Here is a 14,747-nt window from a genome sequence, read left to right on the forward strand (position 1 = left end):
TACACAGGGGGCGGTCGGGTCTGGGGCTGGCTAAAAACTGTTGGTGGTCGCGCTGGGGCTGGAGCGAAGCGGGTTGCTGGCCGGGAGTCTGTGTCCGCCTGGCGCCGGGCATCCACATACCGATCGGCCAGGACGGCAGCTTGGTCAGCTGTTCTGGGTCCCTTGTCTTTTACCCAGTCCCTTATCTCTGCTGAGGTGCGGTTGTAGAACTGCTCCAAGAGGATGAGTTGAACAGCTTCGTCAAGGGTGGTGATGTGGCACCCAGTAACGCAGGAGTTCAAGGATCTAGCTAAGCGGTGGGCAAACTCAGTATACGGCTGCTCCTCTTGTCTTTGTAGTCCCCTGAAGTTTAGCCGGTGAGCCTCTGGGGTGAGTCCATACCGAGCAAGGATGCGCTCTTTCACCAGGTCATAGTTGCCTTGATCTTCGGAGGGGACAGTGTGGAAAGCCTCCAGGGCCCTACCGGATAATTTCCTAATTAAGATAGTAACCCTGTCGGCATTAGTGACCCCATGCATCTGGCACTGGGTCTCAAACAGCTGTAGGTAGTGGTCGATATCCTCGCTCCCATCTTCCTGGAAAGTTCGGAAAGCCCAGTGAGGTAGTTTCTTGGGCCGGGAAGGGAGGTCCAGGGTATCTGGCATGAACCCCCCCTTATAGACTTCTGAAGCTCCAACATGTGTATCTTGTTGGTGTCAGTCACTATCCGAGTAATGACCTCCTCGGGAGGGTTAGGTCCATAGAGAGCCAGTTGCCACTGTACCTCCAGCTGTTTGTCGGATGTCGTAGTCCCTTGAGTGGAGGCTGTACTCTGCTGTCCTCCGCTTTGGTCGCTGTCCGACCCACCAGCCTGTTCGCTAGCCCGATCGTCTTCCATCAGTTTGGCTACGAGCACTGCCTTTGTCTTGTTGCCGGCGACTTTCCCTCTAGTCTGCAGCAACGTTCTCAATTCTTCCTTCAGGAGCCCATGGTACTGCTCCATCCGGCAAGATCTTCAGTTGGTGGTTTGGACGTTCCAGGTAGACGGAAGCATCCCACCGCTGCCAAACAATGTGACGGATACCCCGCTACCCCGACTGGGTAGCGCCGTCGACCGGGTCCTTCCTTTGCCTGGAACAAGTTGCTATGTAGCCCAAGAAAGTGATTATGCTGGAGCTCACCTAAATAACTAGACAGACTAGCATATTCAGGTGAAAACAAGAACTGATTTATTGCACAGAAAACACAGCTTTTTTACATTTCCAACACATGGGGATGTAGTGACTACACAAATAGAAACAAAATATGATACAATGAGACAAACATCAGACAATGGTTAGTTAAACAGATTCTAATCACATCCTGACTTACAAAAGGACAAATGGATAACTCATACAATTAACAGAAAGACACTTTACACATAGACTAGATAACAACAGGGGGAAGGTTATAGGGGGTAGGGGTTTATTGCACAGAAAACACAGCTTTTAGACATTTCCAACACATGGGGATTTAGTGACTACACAAATAGAAACAAAATAGGATACAATGAGACAAACATCAGACAATGGTTAGTTAAACAGATTCTAATCACATCCTGACATACAAAAGGACAAATGGATGACTCATACAATTAACAGAAAAACACTTCACATCTAAACTAGATAACAACAGGGGGAAGGTTATAGGGGGTAGGGGTTTAACCCTTGCAGCCTGGTATCCGTGACAAATTATATTGAAATACATCTTGCTTCTGCAAGCATGAAATATTGAGTCATATTTTTTTGAGTTATATACAAAAAAACTGTGGCTATTTTTGATCTCACAACGGGTTCTGTGTCCAGCATGTGAAGACTGCATATTAGGAAGCCCTCTCACAAATTACACTCAAAGAGATAATACGAAGCTTTAGGTTTAATACAGCCTGAATAGTTTAGTCCATAAGTGAACCCAGGTACTAAGGGCTGAATTGTAGAACTACTGACCAGAACATATGTTTATCCCACAAACAGCCTTGTGTATATGTTAGGAAACCAACAGAATTGGCTACTCTACAGGTTTATAAAAATGATGGGCCACAAGTGAAAATATGTAAAATGACATGACACTAAAAAAAGATATACGAATTTCCAGCTGCATATATTTAAAATAACTTTAAAAAAAAAAAAAAATATATCATTGGGTCCAACAGATATATTGACCAGATGGTAGTTTTCATCCACCATCTTTATTTAAAGCTATACCAAAAATCATTGATTAGTGCAAGGGCCAATTCTCTAAAGCTCTCTGGGCTGGCCAGATTCTATAAGATGCCTTTTCAGTATTATGAGGCTGCTCAGGAACACTTTTAAAGGCATGTTTTACCTTGGGAACTGTGTATCTGATTAAGGTGAGTTTACTACAATTCTTTACAATACAGTGCTCAGTAAAATAAGCTTATGATTTCTCCCAATACTGACGATTTTTTGAGAATCGAGCCCTTATCATTTGGTCAATAAATTTAAAGAGAGGGAATACCCTGACAGTTTAGTGGTGAAAGAACTGGAAAAAATGAAACAATATGACAGTGACCAAGAACCAGGAGAATAAAAAGACTAGTATTTGTTATTCCATGTAATACAAGAAGTCATCAGATAAATCTAATTTTGAAAAAATATTGGTATATCCTTTATAAATACAGACTTTTTGGCCCCTTTTTTATGCAGCATATATGTAAAAAGCTGACTAGAAAATATCATCTTAACTTCTCTGTGTAAAAAAGGAAGATATTTTGCCTCACAATTTCCTCTGTAGCCACATCCCAGTATAAAGGGACTTTAAGCAGCCAATCAAGATGCATGTCCTTGGACTTGCAAGGAAGTGTGCATCTGGCACAGTCACTTTTTCCCTCCTTTTTTTCATTATGAAGATGACAGTAAACAAAATAACTGAAATATAACTGCTCACAGAGCACTTACATTTGTAAGCTAAAGACATGTTTCTGTCCCTTTAAGCACTCATTACTTACCAAGTGTAAATAGGCACATTTAAGGGCCTGTGTTAGACCTGAAACATTGTCTTAATATTTTTGCATTTTAAACATTTAGTCTATTAATGTGTCTGAAAATGTACTGTACTATTCCCTAGAATTTTTGGGACTAAATAAGGATGACAAGGTATGTTCAACTTCTATTCGTTTTTTTTTTTTATATATTTTTGACCAAACTAGAGTTTTAAAGAGCAAATTAAAATATCAATTCATACACTTTATCTTATAAATATGTGCTGCTCTTATTTAATGCAATAAGGGTGATCTGGTAACTGGATACATTTTTCTTCCATGAATCTTAATGGGACAATAAGCTCAAAATTAAGCTTTCATGATTCAAGTAGAGCATGTGATTTAAAACAACTTTCCAATATACAGTACTTCTATTATCATGGAGGCAGCATGGAGGAGGGAGGATGAAGCAGAAAAGAGGCAGTTTTACCAGAGTGAAAAGGAAGAAGGGAGTTTCAGAGGAGGTAGCATGGAGTTTTACAGGACGACGGAGGGAGTTTTACATGAGGGAGCATAGAGTTTTAAATGACGGAGGACAAGGGAGCAAGAATGTCCTAAAATGGACACTGTACACCTAATATTACTCTTTAACAAACAATACCAAAAGAACTAAAAATGAATAACAGAATTTGGAAATTTGTTTAAAATCGCATGCTCATTCCAATCCATTTTAAGTTTAATTTTGACTTTACTGTCCCTTTTAATACATTGTATAATCATAAAGAAGGGATAGACAAACAGTAAAACTATTTTTCATGTATTTTGAAATACATTTTTCTGCTTTTTTTTCGATTATAATTTTATTGCATACATTTTCCTTGACATTTAATAAATGTCAATCCTTTGATAAATATAGATGACTCACTAGATGTTGAATCTGTAATCACAGACGTCCCAAGCAGCTATCTTGTGTGCATCTTTGAAAATATTAATGCAGCTAAAAATAAGAAGTCTGAGGACACCGTCTTCGGCTTGGTGGTAAGAATGGTTAATTTAATTTGCTTTTTTTTCTTTAAATGTTTCAATACTATACATTTTAATAGAATGGGATAAATAATAAAAGCAAAGACGTCAGTGTAGATTTTGAATTTCGAAGGTAAACAAACGTGAGTTATATATACAGTTGCATGAGAAATCACACAGATTAAACACATAATGACCTAGCAGCAACTCAGCAATTCCCTAAGGTTACGCAGTGTTTGTTTATACTAGCCAATAAATCATGCTTTGAGGTAATCGTATATACTGAAATAGAGATGTGCAAAGAGGGCAGTTGAAGAATATATTATTGAGCTCATTTATGATTGCTAAAAGTAAAACGCACACACAATTTATTTTGCCTAAAGGTTAAATTGCACAGACTATCCAACTCAACTGATTAATCTCCTCAGAGAAATGGATGGTTTAGCAATGAAATATGGCACCGAGTCTCAGATATGTTGCAGTTAAAGCTACTGTAGGCTGTAGAATGCAAAGTCTTGAAATTATAAGTGAAATGTTACTAAATATGTAGGGGAACATTTATGAACATAGCAAACCTGTCTGTCTGGGTCTGAGTAAGTGAGCAGCGTCTGCTGCCTGCATTTGACATTAAACATGCAAGTGCTTGTGCAGCTTGCTCCTTGCTCTTGTGCAAGAGCAGAGCTTGGCAGTCATCCTGGAGGAATCTGTTGGAGCTGGCAGAAAGCTGAGGAAGCTGCTGCTTATAGGTTCTCACGAGTGATCCTGCACTGTAATGCTACAAGATTCATAGTCTCTTTAATTACGATACTCCATATTTAAAAATATTTGGTAAAAAGCACTATATAATGGAGGTTCTGCAACTTAAAAGGACACAAAATGATAATTTTTTCTTGTATGATTCAGGTAGAGCATAGAATTTTAACCCTTTGAGTGCTAATGACGACTCTGTCCGTCGCAAATTGGCCCAGTCAGGTGCTGACAATGGCTCAGAGCTGTCGCTAGCACTTACCCACCTTTAGGGCAATCTGGGGGCTCCCACCCCGGCGATCTGGCTTGAATAGTGAGAGGCATCGCCGGGGCTTTACGAGTCGCACGGTGACATCACGCGCAATGTCATGACGACGTCACTGCACAACTTTATTTAAAATTAACAATGGACAATATAGGTAAATGGGGGCATGCTGCTTAGAAACCTGTATCTCAGGCATCTAAGCAGCTACAGACCCCCAAGACCCACCAAAGGTAATCGCCTAAACTTTCCAACGGTATAAGTCTTGGGGATCTGGAAAAAAAGTATATAAGTAAAAAAATCTCAAATCCAGCTTAGCACCCAGGTGGGAAATGGCTTAGCAGCCAAAGGGTTAAGCAACTTTCCAATTTATTATTCTCTAATTTGCTTAGTTCTCTTGGTATCCTTTGCTGGAAAGGATACATAGGTATGCTCAAGAGTTGGGAGCTAGCTGCAGATTGGTGGCTGCACATATATGCCCCTTGTTATTTGCTCAGCTAGTGTGTTCAGCTAGCTCCCAGTATTGCATTGCTGCACCTTTAATAAAGGATACCAAGAGAATAAAGCAAAATTGATACTAGAAGTAAATGGTTAAGTTGTTTAAAATTGCATGCTTTATCTGAATCATGAAAGACAACGTTTGGGTTTCACTTCCCTTTAAAGAGACATGAAAATTAGATTTTAACATATATGAGACTTATAAATGCACACTGCAGACTTCACAGGCCTAAAACTGTTTCTAATTCGCCCACAGAGGTGAACAAATAAGGAAAAGCAAAGTAATGTAGGTTTTACTAACAAAATGACAGTTAAGCCTTGCCTGCCCCAGAAACAAGCATGCATGACATCTTTGAATAGAAACATAATTGCAATATACATGTATTTTCAATAATACTTCTAGTAAAAGTTATAACTGTTTTAGTTTAAAAAAAATTTCTGCACGTGCTTGTGAAGCATAGATAAATACAGCCGTATGCAAAAGTTTAGGCACCCCTGACAATTTCCATGATTTTAATTTATAAATAATTGGGTGTTTGGATCAGCAATTTCATTTTGATCTATCAAATAACTGAAGGATACAGTAATATTTCAGTAGTGAAATGAGGTTTATTGGATTAACAGAAAATGTGCAATATGCATCAAAATGAAATTAGACAGGTGCATAAATTTGGGCACCCCAGCAGAAATATTGCATCAATATTTAGTAGAGCCTCCTTTAGCAGAAATAACAGCCTCTAGATGCTTCCTATAGCCTGTAATGAATGTCTGGATTCTGGGTGAAGGTATTTTGGACCATTCGTCCTTGCAAAACATCTCCAGTTCAGTTAGGTTTGATGGTTGCCAGGCATGGACAGCCCACTTCAAATAACCCCACAGATTTTCAATGATATTCAGGTCTGGGGACTGGGTTTGCCATTACAGAACATTGTACTTATTTCTCCAACATTGGTGTGTCCGGTCCACGGCGTCATCCTTACTTGTGGGATATTCTCTTCCCCAACAGGAAATGGCAAAGAGTCCCAGCAAAGCTGGTCACATGGTCCCTCCTAGGCTCCGCCCACCCCAGTCATTCTCTTTGCCGTTGCACAGGCAACATCTCCACGGAGATGGTTAAAGGGACACTGTACCCAAAATTTTTCTTTCTTGATGCTAACTGAGCATGACATTTTAAGCAACTTTATAATTTACTTCTATTATCAAATTTTCTTCATTCTCTTGGTATCTTTATTTGAAATGCAAGAATGTAAGTTTAGATGCCGGCCCATTTTTGGTGAACAACCTGTAAAAAAGTGCTGTCCAGAGTACTGAAACAAAAAAAGCTTAGATGCCTTCTTTTTCAAATAATGATAGCAAGAGAACGAAGAAAAAATGATAATAGGAGAAAATTAGACAGTTGCTTAAAATTGAATGCTCTTTCTGAATTACAAAAGAAAAAAATTGGGTACAGTGTCCCTTTAAGAGTTTTTTTGGTGTTTAAATGTAGTTTTTATTCTTCTATCAAGTGTTTGTTATTTTAAAATAGTGCTGGTATGTACTATTTACTCTGAAACAGAAAAGGATGAAGATTTCTGTTTGTAAGAGGAAGATGATTTTAGCAGACAGTAACTAAAATCGGTTGCTGTTTCCACATAGGACTGTTGAGATGAAGTAACTTCAGTTGGGGGAAACAGTTAGCAGACTTTTCTGCTTAAGGTATGACTTGCCATATTTCTAACAAGACTGTGTAATGCTGGAAGGCTGTCATTTCCCCTCATGGGGACCGGTAAGCCATTTTCTTAGTCAAACAAACAGAATAAAGGGCTTATTATGGGCTAAAAAACTGGTAGACATTTTTATGGGCTAAATCGATTGCTTTATTTGTGCATATTATTCAGATTTAGGCTAACATTTGACATTTATAATCTTGGGGAACGCTTATAAAACGGCAGGCACTGTATTGGACAGCTTTTTCAGTCAGGGGGCCTTTCTAGTTATAGACTGAGCCTCATTTTCGCGCCATTAATGCGCAGTTGTTTTTTGAGAGCAGGGCATGCAGATGCATGTGTGAGGATCTAAGAATCTCTGAAAAAGCTTTTAGAAGGCGTCATTTGGTATCGTATTCCCCTCAGGGCTTGGTTGGGTCTTAGCAAAGACTATAGCTGGGACTGTATAGGGGTTAAATTGAAAAACGGCTCCGGTTCCGTTATTTTAAGGGTTAAAGCTCTGAAATTTGGTGTGCAATACTTTTAAGGCTTTAAGACACTGTGGTGAAATTTTGGTAATTTTTGAACAATTCCTTCATACTTTTTCACATATTCAGTAATAAAGTGTTTTCTGTTTGAAATTTAAAGTGACCGTAACGGTTTTATTTTAAAACGTTTTTTGTGCTTTGTTGACAAGTTTAAGCCTGTTTAACATGTCTGTACCTTCAGATAAGCTATGTACTATATGTATGAAAGCCAATGTGTCTCCCCATTTAAATTTATGTGATAATTGTGCCATAGCGTCCAAACAAAGTAAGGACAGTACTGCCACAGATAATGATATTGCCCAAGATGATTCCTCAAATGAGGGGAGTAAACATACTACATCATCTCCTACTGTGTCTACACCAGTTTTGCCCATGCAGGAGGCCCCTAGTACATCTAGTGCGCCAATACTTATTACCATGCAACAATTAACGGCTGTAATGGATAACTCCATAGCAAATCTTTTATCCAAAATGCCTACTTATCAGAGAAAGCGCGATTGCTCTGTTTTAAACACTGAAGAGCAAGAGGATGCTGATGATAATTGTTCTGTCATACCCTCACACCAATCTGAAGGGGCCATGAGGGAAGTTTTGTCTGATGGAGAAATTTCAGATTCAGGAAAAATTTCTCATCAAGCTGAACCTGATGTTGTGACATTTAAATTTAAATTAGAACATCTCCGTGCACTGCTTAAGGAGGTGTTATCTACTCTGGATGATTGTGACAATTTGGTCATTCCAGAGAAATTATGCAAGATGGACAGGTTCCTAGAGGTTCCGGTGCCCCCCGACGCTTTTCCTATACCCAAGCGGGTGGCGGACATAGTAAATAAGGAGTGGGAAAAACCCGGCATACCTTTTGTTCCTCCCCCTATATTTAAGAAATTATTTCCTATGGTTGACCCCAGAAAGGACTTATGGCAGACAGTCCCCAAGGTCGAGGGGGCAGTTTCTACTCTAAACAAACGCACTACTATTCCTATTGAAGATAGTTGTGCTTTCAAAGATCCTATGGATAAAAAATTGGAAGGTTTGCTTAAAAAGATTTTTGTACAGCAAGGCTACCTTCTACAACCAATTTCATGCATTGTTCCTGTCACTACAGCAGCGTGGTTCTGGTTCGAGGAACTAGAAAAGTCGCTCAGTAGAGAAACTCCATATGAGGAGGTTATGGACAGAGTTCACGCACTTAAATTGGCTAACTCTTTTATTTTAGATGCCGCTTTGCAATTAGCAAGATTAGCGGCGAAAAATTCAGGGTTTGCTATCGTGGCGCGCAGAGCGCTTTGGCTAAAGTCTTGGTCAGCGGATGTATCATCCAAGACAAAATTGCTTAACATCCCTTTCAAAGGTAAAACTTTATTTGGACCTGATTTGAAAGAGATTATTTCAGACATCACTGGGGGAAAGGGCCACGCCCTTCCACAGGATAGGTCTTTTAAGGCTAAAAATAAGCCTAATTTTCGTCCCTTTCGCAGAAATGGACCAGTCTCTAATTCTGCATCCTCTAAGCAAGAGGGTAATGCCTCACAACCCAAACCAGCCTGGAAACCAATGCAAGGCTGGAACAAGGGTAAGCAGGCCAAGAAGCCTGCCACTGCTAACAAAACAGCATGAAGGAGTAGCCCCCGATCCGGGACCAGATCTGGTGGGGGGCAGACTCTCTCTCTTTGCTCAGGCTTGGGCAAGAGATGTTCAGGATCCTTGGGCGCTAGAAATAGTTTCTCAAGGTTATCTCCTGGAATTCAAGGAACTACCCCCAAGGGGAAGGTTCCACAAGTCTCACTTATCCTCAAACCAAATAAAGAGACAGGCATTCTTACATTGTGTAGAAGACCTGTTAAAGATGGGAGTGATACACCCAGTTCCAATAAAGGAACAAGGAATGGGATTTTATTCCAATCTGTTCGTAGTTCCCAAAAAAGAGGGAACGTTCAGACCAATTTTGGATTTGAAGATCCTAAACAAATTTCTCAGGGTACCATCGTTCAAAATGGAAACTATTCGAACGATTCTACCTACCATCCAGGAAAGTCAATTTATGACTACCGTGGACCTAAAGGATGCGTACCTACATATTCCTATCCACAAAGAACATCATCAGTTCCTAAGGTTCGTTTTTCTGGACAAACATTACCAGTTTGTGGCTCTCCCATTCGGATTAGCCACTGCTCCAAGGATTTTCACAAAGGTGCTAGGGTCCCTTCTAGCGGTTCTAAGACCAAGGGGCATTGCAGTAGTACCTTACTTGGACGACATTCTAATACAAGCGTCGTCCCTGTCAAAAGCAAAGGCTCATACGGACATCGTTCCTAATAAGCCTAATTTTCGTCCCTTTCGCAGAAATGGACCAGTCTCTAATTCTGCATCCTCTAAGCAAGAGGGTAATGCCTCACAACCCAAACCAGCCTGGAAACCAATGCAAGGCTGGAACAAGGGTAAGCAGGCCAAGAAGCCTGCCACTGCTAACAAAACAGCATGAAGGAGTAGCCCCCGATCCGGGACCAGATCTGGTGGGGGGGCAGACTCTCTCTCTTTGCTCAGGCTTGGGCAAGAGATGTTCAGGATCCTTGGGCGCTAGAAATAGTTTCTCAAGGTTATCTCCTGGAATTCAAGGAACTACCCCCAAGGGGAAGGTTCCACAAGTCTCACTTATCCTCAAACCAAATAAAGAGACAGGCATTCTTACATTGTGTAGAAGACCTGTTAAAGATGGGAGTGATACACCCAGTTCCAATAAAGGAACAAGGAATGGGATTTTATTCCAATCTGTTCGTAGTTCCCAAAAAAGAGGGAACGTTCAGACCAATTTTGGATTTGAAGATCCTAAACAAATTTCTCAGGGTACCATCGTTCAAAATGGAAACTATTCGAACGATTCTACCTACCATCCAGGAAAGTCAATTTATGACTACCGTGGACCTAAAGGATGCGTACCTACATATTCCTATCCACAAAGAACATCATCAGTTCCTAAGGTTCGTTTTTCTGGACAAACATTACCAGTTTGTGGCTCTCCCATTCGGATTAGCCACTGCTCCAAGGATTTTCACAAAGGTGCTAGGGTCCCTTCTAGCGGTTCTAAGACCAAGGGGCATTGCAGTAGTACCTTACTTGGACGACATTCTAATACAAGCGTCGTCCCTGTCAAAAGCAAAGGCTCATACGGACATCGTTCTAGCCTTTCTCACATCTCATGGATGGAAGGTGAACAAAGAAAAGAGTTCTCTGTCCCCGTCAACAAGAGTTCCCTTCTTGGGAACAATAATAGATTCCTTAGAAATGAGGATTTTTCTGACAGAGGTCAGAAAATCAAAACTTCTAAGCTCTTGTCAAGTGCTTCATTCTGTTCCTCGTCCTTCCATAGCGCAGTGCATGGAAGTAGTAGGATTGATGGTTGCAACAATGGACATAGATGAATTTGTGCAAAAGGAACTAAGACCATTACAACTGTGCATGCTCAAACAGTGGAATGGGGATTATACAGACTTGTCTGCAATGATTCAAGTAGATCAAAAGACCAGAGATTCACTCCGTTGGTGGCTGACCCTGGACCATCTGTCCCAGGGAATGAGCTTCCGCAGGCCAGAGTGGGTCATTGTCACGACCGACGCCAGTCTAGTGGGCTGGGGTGCGGTCTGGGAATCCCTGAAAGCTCAGGGTCTATGGTCTCGGGAAGAGTCTCTTCTCCCGATAAACATTCTGGAACTGAGAGCGATATTCAATGCTCTCAGAGCTTGGCCTCAACTAGCAAAGGCCAAATTCATAAGGTTCCAATCAGACAACATGACGACTGTTGCATATATCAATCATCAGGGGGGAACAAAGAGTTCCCTGGCGATGAAAGAAGTGACCAAAATAATTCAATGGGCGGAGGATCACTCCTGCCACTTGTCTGCGATCCACATCCCAGGAGTGGAAAATTGGGAAGCGGATTTTCTGAGTCGTCAGTCATTTCATCCGGGGGAGTGGGAACTCCATCCGGAAATCTTTGCCCAAATAACTCAATTATGGGGCATTCCAGACATGGATCTGATGGCGTCTCGTCAGAACTTCAAGGTTCCTTGCTACGGGTCCAGATCCAGGGATCCCAAGGCGACTCTAGTAGATGCACTAGTAGCACCTTGGACTTTCAACCTAGCTTACGTATTCCCACCGTTTCCTCTCATTCCCAGGCTGGTAGCCAGGATCAATCAGGAGAGGGCCTCGGTGATCTTGATAGCTCCTGCGTGGCCACGCAGGACTTGGTATGCAGACCTGGTGAATATGTCATCGGCTCCACCATGGAAGCTATCTTTGAGACAGGACCTTCTTGTTCAGGGTCCATTCGAACATCCGAATCTGGTTTCCCTCCAACTGACGGCTTGGAGATTGAACGCTTGATTCTATCAAAGCGTGGGTTTTCAGATTCTGTGATAGATACTCTGGTTCAGGCCAGAAAACCTGTAACTAGAAAGATTTACCATAAAATATGGAAAAAATATATCTGTTGGTGTGAATCCAAAGGATTCCCATGGAATAAGATAAAAATTCCTAAGATTCTCTCCTTTCTACAAGAGGGTTTGGAGAAAGGATTATCTGCAAGTTCTCTAAAGGGACAGATCTCTGCTTTATCTGTCTTACTACACAAAAGACTGGCAGCTGTGCCAGATGTTCAAGCATTTGTTCAGGCTCTGGTTGGTATCATGCCTGTTTACAGACCTTTGACTCCTCCCTGGAGTCTAAATCTAGTTCTTTCAGTTCTTCAAGGGGTTCCGTTTGAACCTTTACATTCCATAGATATTAAGTTACTATCTTGGAAAGTTTTGTTTTTGGTTGCAATTTCTTCTGCTAGAAGAGTTTCAGAGTTATCTGCTCTGCAGTGTTCTCCTCCTTATCTGGTGTTCCATGCAGATAAGGTGGTTTTACGTACTAAGCCTGGTTTTCTTCCTAAAGTTGTTTCTAACAAAAATATTAACCAGGAGATAGTTGTACCTTCTTTGTGTCCGAATCCAGTTTCAAAGAAGGAACGTTTGTTACACAATTTGGACGTTGTCCGTGCTCTAAAGTTCTATTTAGAGGCTACTAAAGATTTCAGACAAACATCTTCCTTGTTTGTTGTTTATTCTGGTAAAAGGAGAGGTCAAAAAGCGACTTCTACCTCTCTTTCCTTTTGGCTTAAAAGCATTATCCGATTGGCTTATGAGACTGCCGGACGGCAGCCTCCTGAAAGAATCACAGCTCACTCCACTAGGGCTGTGGCTTCCACATGGGCCTTCAAGAACGAGGCTTCTGTTGACCAGATATGTAAGGCAGCGACTTGGTCTTCACTGCACACTTTTGCCAAATTTTACAAATTTGATACTTTTGCTTCTTCGGAGGCTATTTTTGGGAGAAAGGTTTTGCAAGCTGTGGTGCCTTCCGTTTAGGTAACCTGATTTGCTCCCTCCCTTCATCCGTGTCTTAAAGCTTTGGTATTGGTTCCCACAAGTAAGGATGACGCCGTGGACCGGACACACCAATGTTGGAGAAAACAGAATTTATGCTTACCTGATAAATTACTTTCTCCAACGGTGTGTCCGGTCCACGGCCCGCCCTGGTTTTTTAATCAGGTCTGATGAATTATTTTCTCTAACTACAGTCACCACGGTACCATATGGTTTCTCCTATATATATTCCTCCTGTCCGTCGGTCGAATGACTGGGGTGGGCGGAGCCTAGGAGGGACCATGTGACCAGCTTTGCTGGGACTCTTTGCCATTTCCTGTTGGGGAAGAGAATATCCCACAAGTAAGGATGACGCCGTGGTCCGGACACACCGTTGGAGAAAGTAATTTATCAGGTAAGCATAAATTCTGTTTTTGTTGCATAAATACCAGAGTAGATTTTGAGCAGTGTTTTGGGCCGTTGTCTTGTTGAAATATCCAGCTCCGGCGTAACTTCAACTTTGTGACTGATTCCTCAACATTATTCTCAAGTATCTGCTGATATTGAGTGGAATCCATGTGACCCTCAACTTTAACAAGATTCCCAGTACCGGCACTGGCCACACAGCCCCACAGCATGATGGAACATCCACCAAATTTTACTGTGTCTAGCAAGTGTTTGTCTTGGAACGCTGTGTTCTTTTGTGGCCATTCATAACGCCCCTTGTTATGATCAAATAACTAAATCTTTGTTTCATCAGTCCATAGCACCTTCTTCCAAAATGAAGCTGGCTTGTCCAAATGTGCGTTTGCATACCTCAAGCGACTCTGTTTGTGACGTGTGTGCAGTAAAGGCTTCATCCGCATCACTCTCCCATACGCTGAATTGTTGAACGATGCACAGTGACACCATCTGCATAAAGATGATGTTGTAGGTCTTTGGAGGTGGTCTGTGGGCTGTTTTTGACCGTTCTCACCATCCTTTGCCTCTCAATATTTTACTTCTGGCCTTAAGAAGAACTATGCCTGTGCTATTCCATTTCCTCACAGTGGACACTGACAGCTTAAATCTCTGATAGCTTTTTGTAGCCTTCCCCTTAACCATAATGTTGAACAATCTTTGTTTTCAGGTCATTTGAGAGTTGTTTTGAGGCCCCCATGTTGCCACTCTTCAGAGGAGAGTCAAAGAGAACAACAACTTGCAATTGGCTACCTTAAATACCTTTTCTCATGATTGGATGCACCTGTCTATGAAGTTCAAGGCTTGATGGGCTCACCAAACCAATTGTGTGTTCCAATTAATCAGTGCTATGTAATTACAGGTATTCAAATCAACAAAATGACAAGGGTTCCCAAATTTATGCACCTGTCTAATTTCGTTTTGATGCATATTGCACATTTTCTATTAATCCAATAAACCTCATTTCACTACTGAAATATTACTGTGTCCTTCAGTTATTTGATAAATCAAAATTAAATTGCTGATCCAAACACTCAAATATTTATAAATGAAAATCATGGAAATTGTCAGGGGTGCCTAAACTTTTGCATACGACTGTATACTCAGTGTACCAGCATTTTAAATAATGCAGCTGCTCAGAGTGCCAGTGGGGCTTGTATC

General features: G+C 41.3%; 1 protein-coding gene across 1 annotated transcript in view; it reads left to right on the forward strand.

Moving 5' to 3' along the window:
- Positions 1-14,747, forward strand: part of MSH3 (mutS homolog 3) — a 756,380-nt gene that overhangs the window by 36,248 nt on the left and 705,385 nt on the right. The window contains exon 7 of the mRNA XM_053699713.1: positions 3,852-3,997. Within this exon, the coding sequence (XP_053555688.1) occupies positions 3,852-3,997 (146 nt within the window). The remainder of the gene's footprint in view (positions 1-3,851; positions 3,998-14,747) is intronic.

This window comes from Bombina bombina, chromosome 2, assembly GCF_027579735.1.
Source record: "Bombina bombina isolate aBomBom1 chromosome 2, aBomBom1.pri, whole genome shotgun sequence".
NCBI lineage: Eukaryota > Metazoa > Chordata > Amphibia > Anura > Bombinatoridae > Bombina > Bombina bombina.